The 12,210-nt window shown below is 38.7% G+C and overlaps 1 protein-coding gene across 2 annotated transcripts in view; it reads right to left on the bottom strand.

Moving 5' to 3' along the window:
- Nucleotides 1-12,210, bottom strand: part of GLP2R (glucagon like peptide 2 receptor) — a 39,512-nt gene extending 27,302 nt beyond the window's left edge. The window contains exons 1-3 of one of the 2 annotated variants that reach the window (XM_018073142.1): nucleotides 12,116-12,210; nucleotides 9,063-9,223; nucleotides 2,216-2,324 (exon numbers count right to left, since the gene is read on the bottom strand). In XM_018073142.1, the coding sequence (XP_017928631.1) occupies nucleotides 2,216-2,324; nucleotides 9,063-9,223; nucleotides 12,116-12,146 (301 nt within the window). In that variant the 5' untranslated portion in view covers nucleotides 12,147-12,210. The remainder of the gene's footprint in view (nucleotides 1-2,215; nucleotides 2,325-9,062; nucleotides 9,224-12,115) is intronic. The other variant, XM_008933691.2, reaches the window with a different exon arrangement.

The following is a 12,210-nucleotide window of genomic DNA, read 5'->3' as shown; positions in this document are numbered from 1 at the left end:
CAGGGAGATCATGGGATTGTTGGGGTGTCATGGGCAGGGTCAGGGGTTGGATGGGATGATCCTTGTGGGTCCCTTCCAACTCAGGAAGTTCTATGTGTCTGTGATTTTACGAGATTATGATCCTGAGGCCTCTGTGGTCCAAATATAACAGTCAGATTCTGGGCATGCTATCACTCATTGGTTTTGGTACATGCAGCAGACTGGTAAATGGAAGATATTTCACCTTTCCCAAACCCTGTGACAACTGTTCTTAGCTCAGACCTCTGCCAGCTTCTCACAGTGACTTCTCTTAGACTTTAGGCAATACCTCATATTACAAGAGATATTAACAGAGGTGGTATCACTGGTAATATCTCAGACTAACTCAGTTTTAAGATTCATAGGTATCATATCACTCCCAGGACTTAAGGTAAAGATAAAACATTTGATAATGCAGAATTGAAATGGTGCAATCAGGTGACGGTAACAAAAAATAAAATGCATTAATGGTTTCCCTAGTGTCTTTCTTTTTGGGATACACTGAAGTTCTTCTCACTTAGCAAAAATATATTGTGTGCTATCTCACTAGCATATTTTGTGGGGTGCTTCTGCTCAAATACAGAGCACAGTATGTGCATTTTTACAAATTCCATTCTATCTTTGAGGCTCAACATCTGTGGCACCATCTGTGTTATGACCTGTGTAGCTGTTAACATTTACAGCTGCATTTTTATTATTCCTTTCCCCAATTTCTGATCAAGGTTTGTTCAAGTGTAGATTGGGTAGGTTGCCAGATAAATACCTCTTTTTTTTTTTTGATTTCATGAAAACTGGAGTTCTGAGTCCCCATAGTTCTCTTCATCACCTACTACAAACTACTTCCCTCTAATATCTTGCCAGGGTCATCTGGCTTAGTTGTAATTGCCACCAAAGACACCATTCTCTGCCTTCGCAGGAGAACATACTCTTCTTTTGCATCATGCTGAGGGTTTCTGCACACTAAGGTCACCACTGGTCATTGATCTCTAGCTGCTCACTACTCTTTCTCTTTCTTTCCTGTCAGTGTTAGTTGTAAACCATACTGTACGTGTACTGGTTGAGCTGATCTGTGCTTTGCTTCCCTTGCTTTTCAGAAAAACACTTGTCCTCTCTGCAGTCCTCACCACTTTCTTGCCTCTTTGACTGTAGTCACATAGTGTGTAACTTATGCAAGCTTCTTTCTCTGACCTTTCTGTGTTTTCTGTCCTATTTTCCACAGATGACTCTGACTTCTGACACATCCACCTCACCTCCTCATTTGGAGTCCCCATCAAATTTGGTGAGGGTGCTTTCAATACCTACCTATAGCCAGATTCACTTTTAATCTTTCCTTGGTGAACTGCAATCACCTCTCTCCCAGCTGCTTCTTGGACTTCTCCAACTACTGTAACCAAATCCTTTCTATCTTTTCTTTAAGACAAAACACCTAGCTGAGCCGAGTTTATACTCTACTGAGCAGAGTTTACACATGAGCAGAGTGAAAGAATGACAGATTATAAAATCCTTTTTTGCCAAACAGCATAAAACTTTGAGCACCTAACCAAAGGTGGGAGGTATGGACTCAGGACAAGACACTGTCCTCTGAAGCTATACTGCTCTTTATCCAAGAATCCAAGAGCCATAGACACAAGAGAATAAACAAGGGACATAAAGCTAATGTTTGTGTCAAGCGAACATGGGGAAACCTGGTTCTGTATCTCAGCTTATTATCCTAATGACTGTGTCCCAAAATGCACAAGCAGTCCTGTGAGAAGGTAGCAGCTCCTCAGCTGCCTTGACCAGGCAGAAAACAGACTCTGTCCTCTGTCATGTCCCAAGTGTTTTGAGTCCTTTTTTGCCATGGTTCAGGTTTCAAAGTACAGAAATGGGAGACATATTCTTTTCCCTGGGTGCTCTGTTCTCCTGTGGTTAGCATAGTTTCCAGGAATCAGGTTTGACTTCCTTCAGGCTGAAACAGGAAGTGAAAACTGGTCTTACCAGGTTCTTACAAAAAATGGCTAGCAGATACCTCTGGACCAGGCACTCAATGACACACCACAGTGGTATCATCTGTTCAATGTTTCCTTTCTTTATATGACCTGGTTTTATGTGTAGGAACCTAATATGTTTCAGGAATAAGAGAGCCATTAATTTCATGATTTGCATATTCATTTATGTTACTTAACATGATTCTTTATTGTGCTGTTTAATTCCTTACCAGTATCTATAGTTGATTCCTGTAGCATTTTCAAGCATTCCTGTTTATATTTATTCCATTCAGTAGTGGTTTTTTCCAGCAGAGATCCTTTGGCCTGGGAGTGAAAATACTGTACATGAGGAAAATCAGTTAGAGTCTTGTGGTCTTTAATGGCAGGATTCTTTCCATTATAAGAAATGTCAGAGAAGAGGAAAGAAGAGGACAGAGAGGACAATGGAGGGTAGATAAAAAGGGAGATAAAGACAGACATTCCTTCTCTGGAAATTATAGAATCGCAGAAACACAGAAAGCTTGGGGTTAGAAGGGAGATTAAAGATCATGTAGTTCCAACTCCCCATCATGGGCAGGGGCACCTTCCACTATTCCAGATTGCTCCAAACCCCGTCCAACCTGGCCTTGAACCCTTCCAGGGATGGGGCAGCCACAGCTTCTCTGGGCAACCTGTGCCAGGGCCTCACCACACTATTATTGAAATTTCTTCATTTGCTCTCTCTGCCCAAACAAGTAATGTATTGCCATAGTGCTATATTACCACATTTTTTTTTCAACTTCTGTAAAGTCCCTTTTAAAAAATCTACATGGACATTTAATTGCCAGGAATTGTGAGGGTGCACTAAAAATATTGTCATTTCATTCCTCTACTGTAGAAAATGTGTGCTGATCTTCACTAACTTCACAGTCTTTCTAGTCTTTTTATAGTTAACTTATGCCAAGGTCAGCCATGGATTTAGGTTTCTGCTAGTTCAATGCAGGAATCTGACTGACGACAATTTTGATGGCTGTTTATTTTTACAGTTTTTTAAAGATAATCAAGCACACCTGGTTGAGTAGTACAGAAAAAAAAAAAAGAAAAAAAAGAATATAAGAGTAATGAATAAGTTTTGTTATTTAACTACTACCACCTTTCCTCTGGTGTGTTCTGTACTCCTGTCCAGCATTTCAAAGACCACTTATTTCACTAGCAGCTGCACAATTGTGCCCTAGACATATTTCTTTTCCTCTTTTTTTATTTTTTTTTTAAGAAACACTTTTGTAAATTTTAGTTTTACTCTCCCATCTGCACCGTGCTGCCCTTTTTTGCCTGGACAGGACACTAATTTGCTTTCCTCTTGTGTCCATAGGTGAGAAGAGTCTTTGCCCTCAAGATTATCCATGTAATAAAATGGAGAATTGTTTTTCCCCTTTTCAAAATTTTCTCCATATAAAACATCTCACACAAATGGATTTTCTTATGTTCTGAACTTTTATAAGTACATTTATTTTCCTTTTTTCTTATTTGGGTTTTTTTTCTTTTTTAGGATGAGATGTTTTTGCATGGTTGGGGGGCTTTACTGGCGTTGGGGTTTTTTTGTTTTAGATATTTTCAATATCTAATGTTATATCTAATACCTTATATCAATATATAATATCTAGTATTACTATGTAATATCTATGTTTTAGATATTTTCAAAGCTGTTTTTTTCTACACCTTCCAGTCTGATCTTCCTCTTCCAGAGGAGATCAAGAATTTTTAAATTCTGAAAAGCTACATTTCTGAAGACAGTTTAATCTGGAATATGATATGTTGATGTGATCTGTTTAGAAAGAATAGAAATAAAAGCACCTCAAGAAAAATCTCCCTTTTAGTAGTGAAGCTTTGAAGACAGTCTTAACTTCGTATTTAGTCAGTCTAATGATAGCAGACTCTACTGAGTCCCTTCTGGAAGGCCACCATCCTGTGATTACAAGAGCAGTCTCCACTGCTTGGCTGCTCCTATGCTGGCAGGCTCCTGGCTCCAGGCTGTCATGGTTTAGGAATGGTATTTTCCAGTTTAGTACTCCCAATAAAACCATGAGCAACTTCCCCTCTCCTCTCTAACTGGAGGCATAAAGGCAAAGATCACAAGTTGAGATAAGAACAATTTACTGGAAACAGCAATGAGATAAGAAAGAGAACAGCAACACCATCAGTACTAAGGATAGAGGGTACAAGAGAAGAAATTACTCACATGGAAATCAACCACTGAAAACAGACAGTACCAAACCGGTCCTTCCTCCACATTTGCTTGACTGGAAGTAACCCCTTCCCCCTGGAAGAGAGTCCCTTCCCCCTCCCCCAGCAATGAGGTGAGGTGTCATGGAATAATCTCTTTGTCCCTACCATGGCTGGAACCAGAACACTTGCTCTGATTCTTTCTCTTTGCCTGCTCACCCTGTGCTGTGCTCTGGAATCTTCCGTGCCCAAACATGTTTAGCTGCTCCTAAAAGCAAGAACAATCCACCCTCAACCCACAAGGTCATACTGGGCCTATCACCCACTCTTTTCTTCTCTGGGTGAAGATGGGCTGAGACCGCAAGTAAAGCAAAAAAGGACATTGATGTCTGAACAGGTACTTGCTTTGACAGACAAATTCTGGCATGTTGCATGGGAGAGAGTTGCAGCATTTATAAGATGTGGATAACTCTGTGGCCACAGATGACAGGGCTTGAGGGGATTGTCAGTGCTGATTGATAAAGGGACTGAGAGTAGAGTCTTAGGAGCCCTGCTTGGATGTGCTGGCTTGAGTTACCCCCTTAGCACTGGGAAGCCTGTAGGCAGAAAGGAAAGAGACCTAGACATTAGCATGAAAAGGTGAAGTCAGGGATGTAAATCAACAGCTGCTAGCAGAGAGGAAAAAATTAAATTTATCTCCAATGATAAAATTAGTTCTGATATCAAATCTACTATACTCTTAAAAAAAAATTTAAATTCCCAGTTATAGGCAAATTTTAGTAATGATTTTATATACAGTGATTGAAATGTTTAGGACGGTGTCGACATCTGTGGCATATACCTTTAGCAATGTAAGGGTTGCAGTTTTCCCAAGGAGACTCTCATACTTTAACATACCCTCCCTAAATATATGGATATTCATATTTTCTGGCACATCTTTATCCTACAACACTGACTGCAGAGGCCTTTAAGAGGGCCATAGCTGATAATAACTGTTTAGAAAAGCAATGGCTAAAAATAGAAGAATTAAATGCAAAATTGATAATTTTGGTAGTTTGGTCTGATGAAGAAATGCCCAATTAGGATCCAAGCAGCAGAGAAAGGATAATGCTAGATGCTGCTTACAGTCCAATATTAGCACAATGACTTGATCATTTTTTATCCAGGGAAAAGAACACCAGCCTAAGAAGTCTCTGTGCAATGAGCACCCTGGTCTCCTGAAACCAGGGCTTTGAGAGGCCAGAGGCAGGCCAACAGTCAAAAAACACTGTCACTGTAAGTTACCGAAAATGAAAATTGAAATGAAAATTTAAAATGTTACCAATTGTAGTCAGTAAATTTTGGTGACCAAACCAAATGTAAGTTTTCTAAAACAATCCTTCTACCAAAAGAATGCTTTTCTGTTCTCCAGGAAAAATCAATTTCCTTTTGTCAGGACTAGACCCTTTTTTTTGAAACTACCTTTCCCACATGCATCGTTGTCCGGAACTTGTCTGAGCTTTGTGATGTGCTAAGGGCTGAGATTTATAACCAGAACAATGTATGGCTGTGAACTTCACCTGTATTTGTTCCTTTGAACCTATGGAGTGTTTTTTTTTTTAAAGAAAGAAAAGAAAACCATATTTATTTACTTTCAAAACAAGAACAATGGAGACTGTGAGCTAGGTCTTCCTTAGGACCACTATTTCATGCATGTTTTTACTGTGTAAAATGTTACCCACTCAGTGCTCTGCTTTTAGTCTCTCAGCTAATTTCCAGACATTCTACCTTAAGTTACAGGGAGTAGAAAGACTATAATTATTCTTCCTCTGATGGGCTTGTAAGATAAGGAGAGAATATTTACAACAGCCATGAGAAAGGAATGCATGTTTCCAAAATAAAAAGCATCTTGACATTTCCCTCATGCAGGCCTCAAAATGCTGGGAACCATGGGAGATTTTTCAGACACTCAGAGGTCGGTGAACCTCATTTGAAGAGGCAGAGACATGGAGATGATGCATTTGGAGACAGGACTTTAAGACAGTGTTTAAGGGAGAACACTTCAATTTCTGATAAACAAATGCATTAAACAGACAAGGAAATACAAAGAAAGCCTCACTGCTACATGACTGCTTGTTTGGTTCCATTCCTGGAGTCAAGGTTGACAGACAGTCGTGAAGAAGTTCACTCAACCACAGTGAGGAGCAGTTTAAGCCTAAATGAACCACATCACTTCCTTATGGAATTGTCCATTTCTTCTAAGCTGCAGGCATGGTCAGATAGCCAATACCTGGTCACTACTGATGTAAATACTTGTGAGTTGCTTGGTTTTCTACCATGAAACTTTCTCATGAAAAAACATCAAGTCTATGTAAAACCAGAGCTGCAGCTGAAAAAAAAGTTGAGCTGTCAGCTGATCTGAAAAATCAATTTTAAATATACTTAGAAGAACATATAAAAGATTTAAATTACTAATCAGAATGGAACAGGTTTCCTATAGCATCTGTGTATGCCCCACCTCTGGAAGCGTTTAAGGCCATGTTGGACAGGGTTTGGAGTGACTTGGTCTGGTGGAAGGTGTCCCTGGACATGGCAGGAGAAAATAAGGGTCATTTAGATCACAGAGAAACATGAATCCTTTGGCAGAGCATGCACCATGATAAACCTAATGCAATGTTTTGCTTGTAGGAGCCACAGTTGGAGGATATATGTCAGGACTTTTTGAAAATTTGTATTTAGCTGTAGAAATGAAGTTACATGAACCATCTGTTGAAAATCATAGAACCAGAGAATCAATTAGGCTGGAAAAGACCTCTGAGATGATCAAGTCTAACCTGTGACCAAATACCATCACGTTAACTAGACCATGGCACCGAGTGCCACATCCAGTCTTTCCTTAAACACCTCTGTGGACAGTGACTCTACCACTCCCTGGGCAGCCCATTCCAAAATCAAATCACCATTTCTGTGAAGAAATTCTTCCTACTGTCCTAAATGTTGCAGTACGGGGAAATATTGACATTTCTGGAGTTGTACATACAAGAGAGGATGTTGAGAAGGAGTACAGGACAACATTAATGAGTAGTACTTGCCCCTGGTGCAACTCCATCTGGATAATATGACTAAGTCTGATGGTCATACCTCAAAAGAAATCAGCAATTTATTTAGTTTGCTCAGAGTCCACAAACTGCACCAAGATGACACCTCTGTTTAAAAATATGTTGGAAGCAGCAGAAAGTGCTGCCTGAAGTTTTCATTTAGGAAATGGATTATATATGATTTGCAGACTGGTTTAAGTTTAAATTTTTCATAACTGACCACAGTATAATCAGGATTTCATGCTTTTAATTTTTTGTACTAAGCTACTGGTGAAATGAAATGTTTCTGTTTATTGAGACTAGGCTATAATGGACAGAAAAAAATCCTTCAGTGTATGTGTAAACTAGAAATAGAAGGTTAAATATTTTCTTATTCTTTCAGCCATGGTCCTGGTTTATTATTTTTCATATTTATAGAAGTTTTTGCTAGAAAATACAGATATAGTGATGTATGACTCTTATTCCTTTAAATTTTTCTTCCTTATGAAATAAAATATAAAGAAATATAGCACATATTTCTTTAAACAAGTTCCAAGAACCACTATGACAAAATAATTCACTATGATTTATAGTCTTGTGAAGTTTTGATCTCACAGAAGTACTTGGGAGATTTTCTATTAACATTGATGGAACCAGTGCTTTGGTCGAGGTGTTTCACAAGCCTAAGAGTTGTTTCAGTTCTATAAACAGAAGCTCCAAACAGAGAAGCCCCAGATTTGAATTATAGAAAAGCATTAGGAATATTTTCTTTTTAAAAAAATAAATTGAGTTTCCTGGTAGCTTTTTCTTCACAAAACAGCTAGAAACACAGTTATCAGCTCTCCAGCACATAGAGATGCAAACCCACTTCCTTAGAAAGTCAAAAGAATGGAGAAGGAGTGAATAGAAATACCTTATTGTTTTCAGTTTAGAGTAAATCTGTCGGTTGTGCTAATGCCTATATACACTCATTTCAAAGAAATGTACCCTAAATCTATATATGAATTTTATTCTGTTGAATTGAAATTTACCACATATTATTAATTATTTTGAAAATTTATTCAAATCAAGATTGATATTAATAAATAATGATTATTAAAAACCTACTTGAAAATTTCCTTGAAGTGAATTACACTGAGATGTTTTATCATTAAATACCTAAAATTCTTCCAAATTATAAGACAGTATAGAAGAAAGAAGTAAGAATTCGAATTTTTTTTATTTAGTAAAAAAAAAAAAAAGGAAATTAAGAGTTTAGTGGACCTCTACAAGAAATAAAGGTAGAACTCGTACACAGATTTACTAGCCCTCCGTAGGAGAGGGAGGTGCTGAATGAAACCAGTAATGCCACATTTCACAAATGGGAGATTCAATGCTCACCCCTCATACAAGAGAAAAGCTAAAAGGTAGTGTCAGAAACAAAGCAAAGCTGGTTTTAGAACAGAGTAAAAACAGTAGAAAATAAACATGATTCACAATAGTAATGATATCTGGTAGGAAAACTGAAAAACAAATATAATTCAATACTGATCAATCTTGGTAGGAAAAGAGATTATATAAATGGTTGTAAACACAATTTATTCACAGTGTGAATGAGTATTAATAGAAGTAAATTGTAATAAATGACCTAGTAGAATTGAGTTCTAATATAAAACTCTACAGCTTTGCAGCTAACATTTCTCATGACTAATTTGTAATAAAAATAAGTTGTTATATCAGAAGGATTTTTGAAACAAACATGCTGTTTGTGAAGGTTAAAATGTTATAAGGTAGAAATCTGCTTTCATACTGTCCATTATTAATTATTGAATTAGCTTACCTGTTTCACGAGAAAGAATATCATGACAGAGCTGGCAGATGTGGGAGATATTCTGGTCCAGAGTCCCATGCTGGAATCAAGACCAAAAAGTGTCACCATGCCCATTCTATTAAATTTGTCCCAGTATTTCACTCTACTGTAGGTCAATTTTTTCACTCTGTCTTGTACAAAAAAATAAAAATAAAAATAAAGTCTTCTTTTATGAGTGCCACTGTTCCATGAATCTTCTCTACAAATAAGTGAGGAAGTGTCCTAAACTGTCTAGGCTTGCCAGACTCCAACTACGTTTTGGTTTTTTCTGATTAAAGGCAGAGAGAGCTTACTTTAAACTTCACAGCAATTTTGCTTACTGTAGCTTGTCCATTAGCCAATAAGAAGTCAGAAAACTATTAAAACATTAAGGGGCTGATGCTGTTCCCTTGAAGCTCCATGGGAATTTTGCCAGTGGTTTTGCCAGAATGAAATCCAGCTCCATAAATTCACATGTATACTTACACACACGAAATCATTAAAAGATGTTTAAGAACACAAGAAAAACTTTTTGTAGGAAACTTGTTGACTCTAGTTGGTTGTTAGAAAGCAACTAAATAATAGCTGGGTTTATGCTTTCTGATCATGTTTTGTCAAATATGTTTTGCAAATGTGCAAACTGTTATGTTTTGTAAATATGCCAGTGCAGGATCAGGGAGAATCTAAATGTGCAAAAAAATTTGGGACCAGCAGTTAAAGTTTTACTACAATTATTGTGACATTTAGTGTTTTCTTCACAGCTTCAGTTGCCAGGTTGTAGAAACTGACAATGAATTTCAGTTTAAATTTTCAAAAAATTTTTCCAGTTGTCGAGAAACCCTGAATACATTAATAAATCTAGTTTTAGAGAATAAAATAATTTATAATACAATAATTTTAGGGTCTAGTTTATAATTGTCATATTTTGAGTTGGGAATATGGAGAGTCAAGAGGATGTTGTGTCATTTGTTTCCAAGAGAAATGAAACTTGTGGCTATTGAAGGATAGCTCGTGTCCTTTTCAGAATCAGAGAATCATAGAAGTGTTGTCCAAATGCTTCTGGAGCTCTGGCAGGGTTGGAGCCGTGATCATTTCCTGTTCCAGTGCTCAACCACCCTCTGGGGGAAGAACCTTTTCCTAATATCCAACCTAAACCTCCCCTGACACAGCTCCAGACATTTCCTCCAGTTCTGTCACTGGCACAGAGAGCAGAGATGAAGCTGCCTCTCTGCTGCCCCTCAGGAGGAAGCTGCAGACCCCAGTGAGGTTTGACCTCAGTCTCCTTCAGGCCAAACAACCCAAGCTCCCTCAGTAGCTCCTGATAAGGCTCCTCTGGGCTCTTCACCACCTTCATGTGGCGCTACCTTCAGGGCACTGCTGACTCATATTCAATTTGCTGTTGGTCAAGACCTCAAGGTGTGAGCAACATAGCTGGAGAACAGGCAGAGGTGTCACCCTGGGGCTGTGGAGGCCAGCAGGAGCTCAGTTTTCGAAGACAGACCTAGGCTAAACCCAAACGGTGTGGCAGATACACCCTGCAGCACACCCCATCAGCCTGACTGCCAGGGTGACCCCACTCCCTCCTCTACACATGTGACAAAACTCTCTTCTGCAGGAATCCAGGAGTGGGGAAGGGCGTGATGTACACCCATGTCTCATCTTTACATAAAGTCTGAATGTGGTAAAAAAAAAGAGTACCTGGACATGGGATGTGGAAGTGCTCTTCACAGTGGAAATGCATCCAGCCTACTCCAGCAGCCTGGTAGTTATGGGCCCCTTCCAACTCAGGACATTCCATGATTCTGTGATTCAGTGAGGGCATGAACTGCACTGCACCACTTGCATACAAGCATGCAAGTCCCCTCATTTTCTCCACTGATAGCTATCACTCAGCAGCTGAGTCTGTTCTTTAGTTATTGACATCTACGAGTTGTTGGTTTTTACATGCTCACTTCTTAAAATCATCAGAAGTTTAAACATGAAGGAACTCTGTGGTCCCTGTCTAGAATTAATGCTCCTCAGGACTAGGTCAGAGCAGGAGACCCACAGTATGTTGTAAGGCCACTAATACCACCTAGAAAGTGGTAAAGACAGAAGGTAGAGCTGAAGTTTGAATTTCTGAGCTACTGTTTACAGTTTTTACTAGAACACTGTAAGCAAGGAAAGTCATACTGCTGAATGCTCACCACAGCTGCCCACCCTTGTGCCCTCTCAACTTTGGCAAAAATTACTGCATATAACACTTTGAAGGAGGGTCCAGGTAATGAATTTGCTCCTCTCTTATTTTCTTTCTTTTTTCACAGTTTGACAAAACTAACCAATAAATGCTTGTGCAATATATTTCTCCTATTACATAGAGCATTCTTATATGAAGAATTGATTTGAAAGTTGTGGTACCAGCATTGCTAGGGCATGAGCAGAAAATTTTCTCCGTGAAACATCTTAGACTGCAGTTGTCAACCAGAAGGTATCAGTGGTTTCACAGGTCTCAAAATATGTTTGAATACAGCCATATGCAGATTATTTACAGGAAAAATAGATAAATGTGTAATCCTTTTAGGAGGACTTCCCTCCTTCATTCCCCTCATACTTGCTGTGCAGTTGATAAAGCTGTCCAGAAGCAGTGTCAATGCTCAGTGGATTCAGTGGTTCACAAATGTTACATCCTTGTGAAGATGCAGTAAGACAAATATGTAGAAAATAATAACTCCTGGCTCAATCTACATCTGACTTCAGGGTTGTGAGATTTGCTCTGCCTTTTTAGTCCAGACCTGCTTGGTCTTTCACTCTGTTGCTGGTCAGCCCTATAAACTGAGCTCTTCGTAACAACCTAAAGCAGGAATTTATCCTGTTCCTTTGAGTTTCATGAGGGGACTTATCTAGTCACATGCTTCTCCAACTCTGATATCTTTGGGTAGAGTTGTCTTAAAAATCCAAAAGATTTTCATTAAAAGATATACATGTAATTTCACTGTCCTCTGGTATCATTCTCCCCTATGGTGTGTGTTTTGACTTTACAGTTGTAAAATGAAATAGTCACTTACCAACACTCCTGCTCCTTTTGGTTCTTTGCATCACTTATTTGCATCATCAAACAGGCAGAAAAAACAATACATATAACATGTCAAGGTGGGACATG

This window comes from Manacus vitellinus, unplaced genomic scaffold (assembly GCF_001715985.3).
Source record: "Manacus vitellinus isolate BGI_N305 unplaced genomic scaffold, ASM171598v3 scaffold_24_pilon, whole genome shotgun sequence".
Lineage (NCBI taxonomy): Eukaryota > Metazoa > Chordata > Aves > Passeriformes > Pipridae > Manacus > Manacus vitellinus.
Note: the sequence above shows the minus strand (reverse complement) of the source record. Positions and strands in the feature narration are given on the sequence as shown.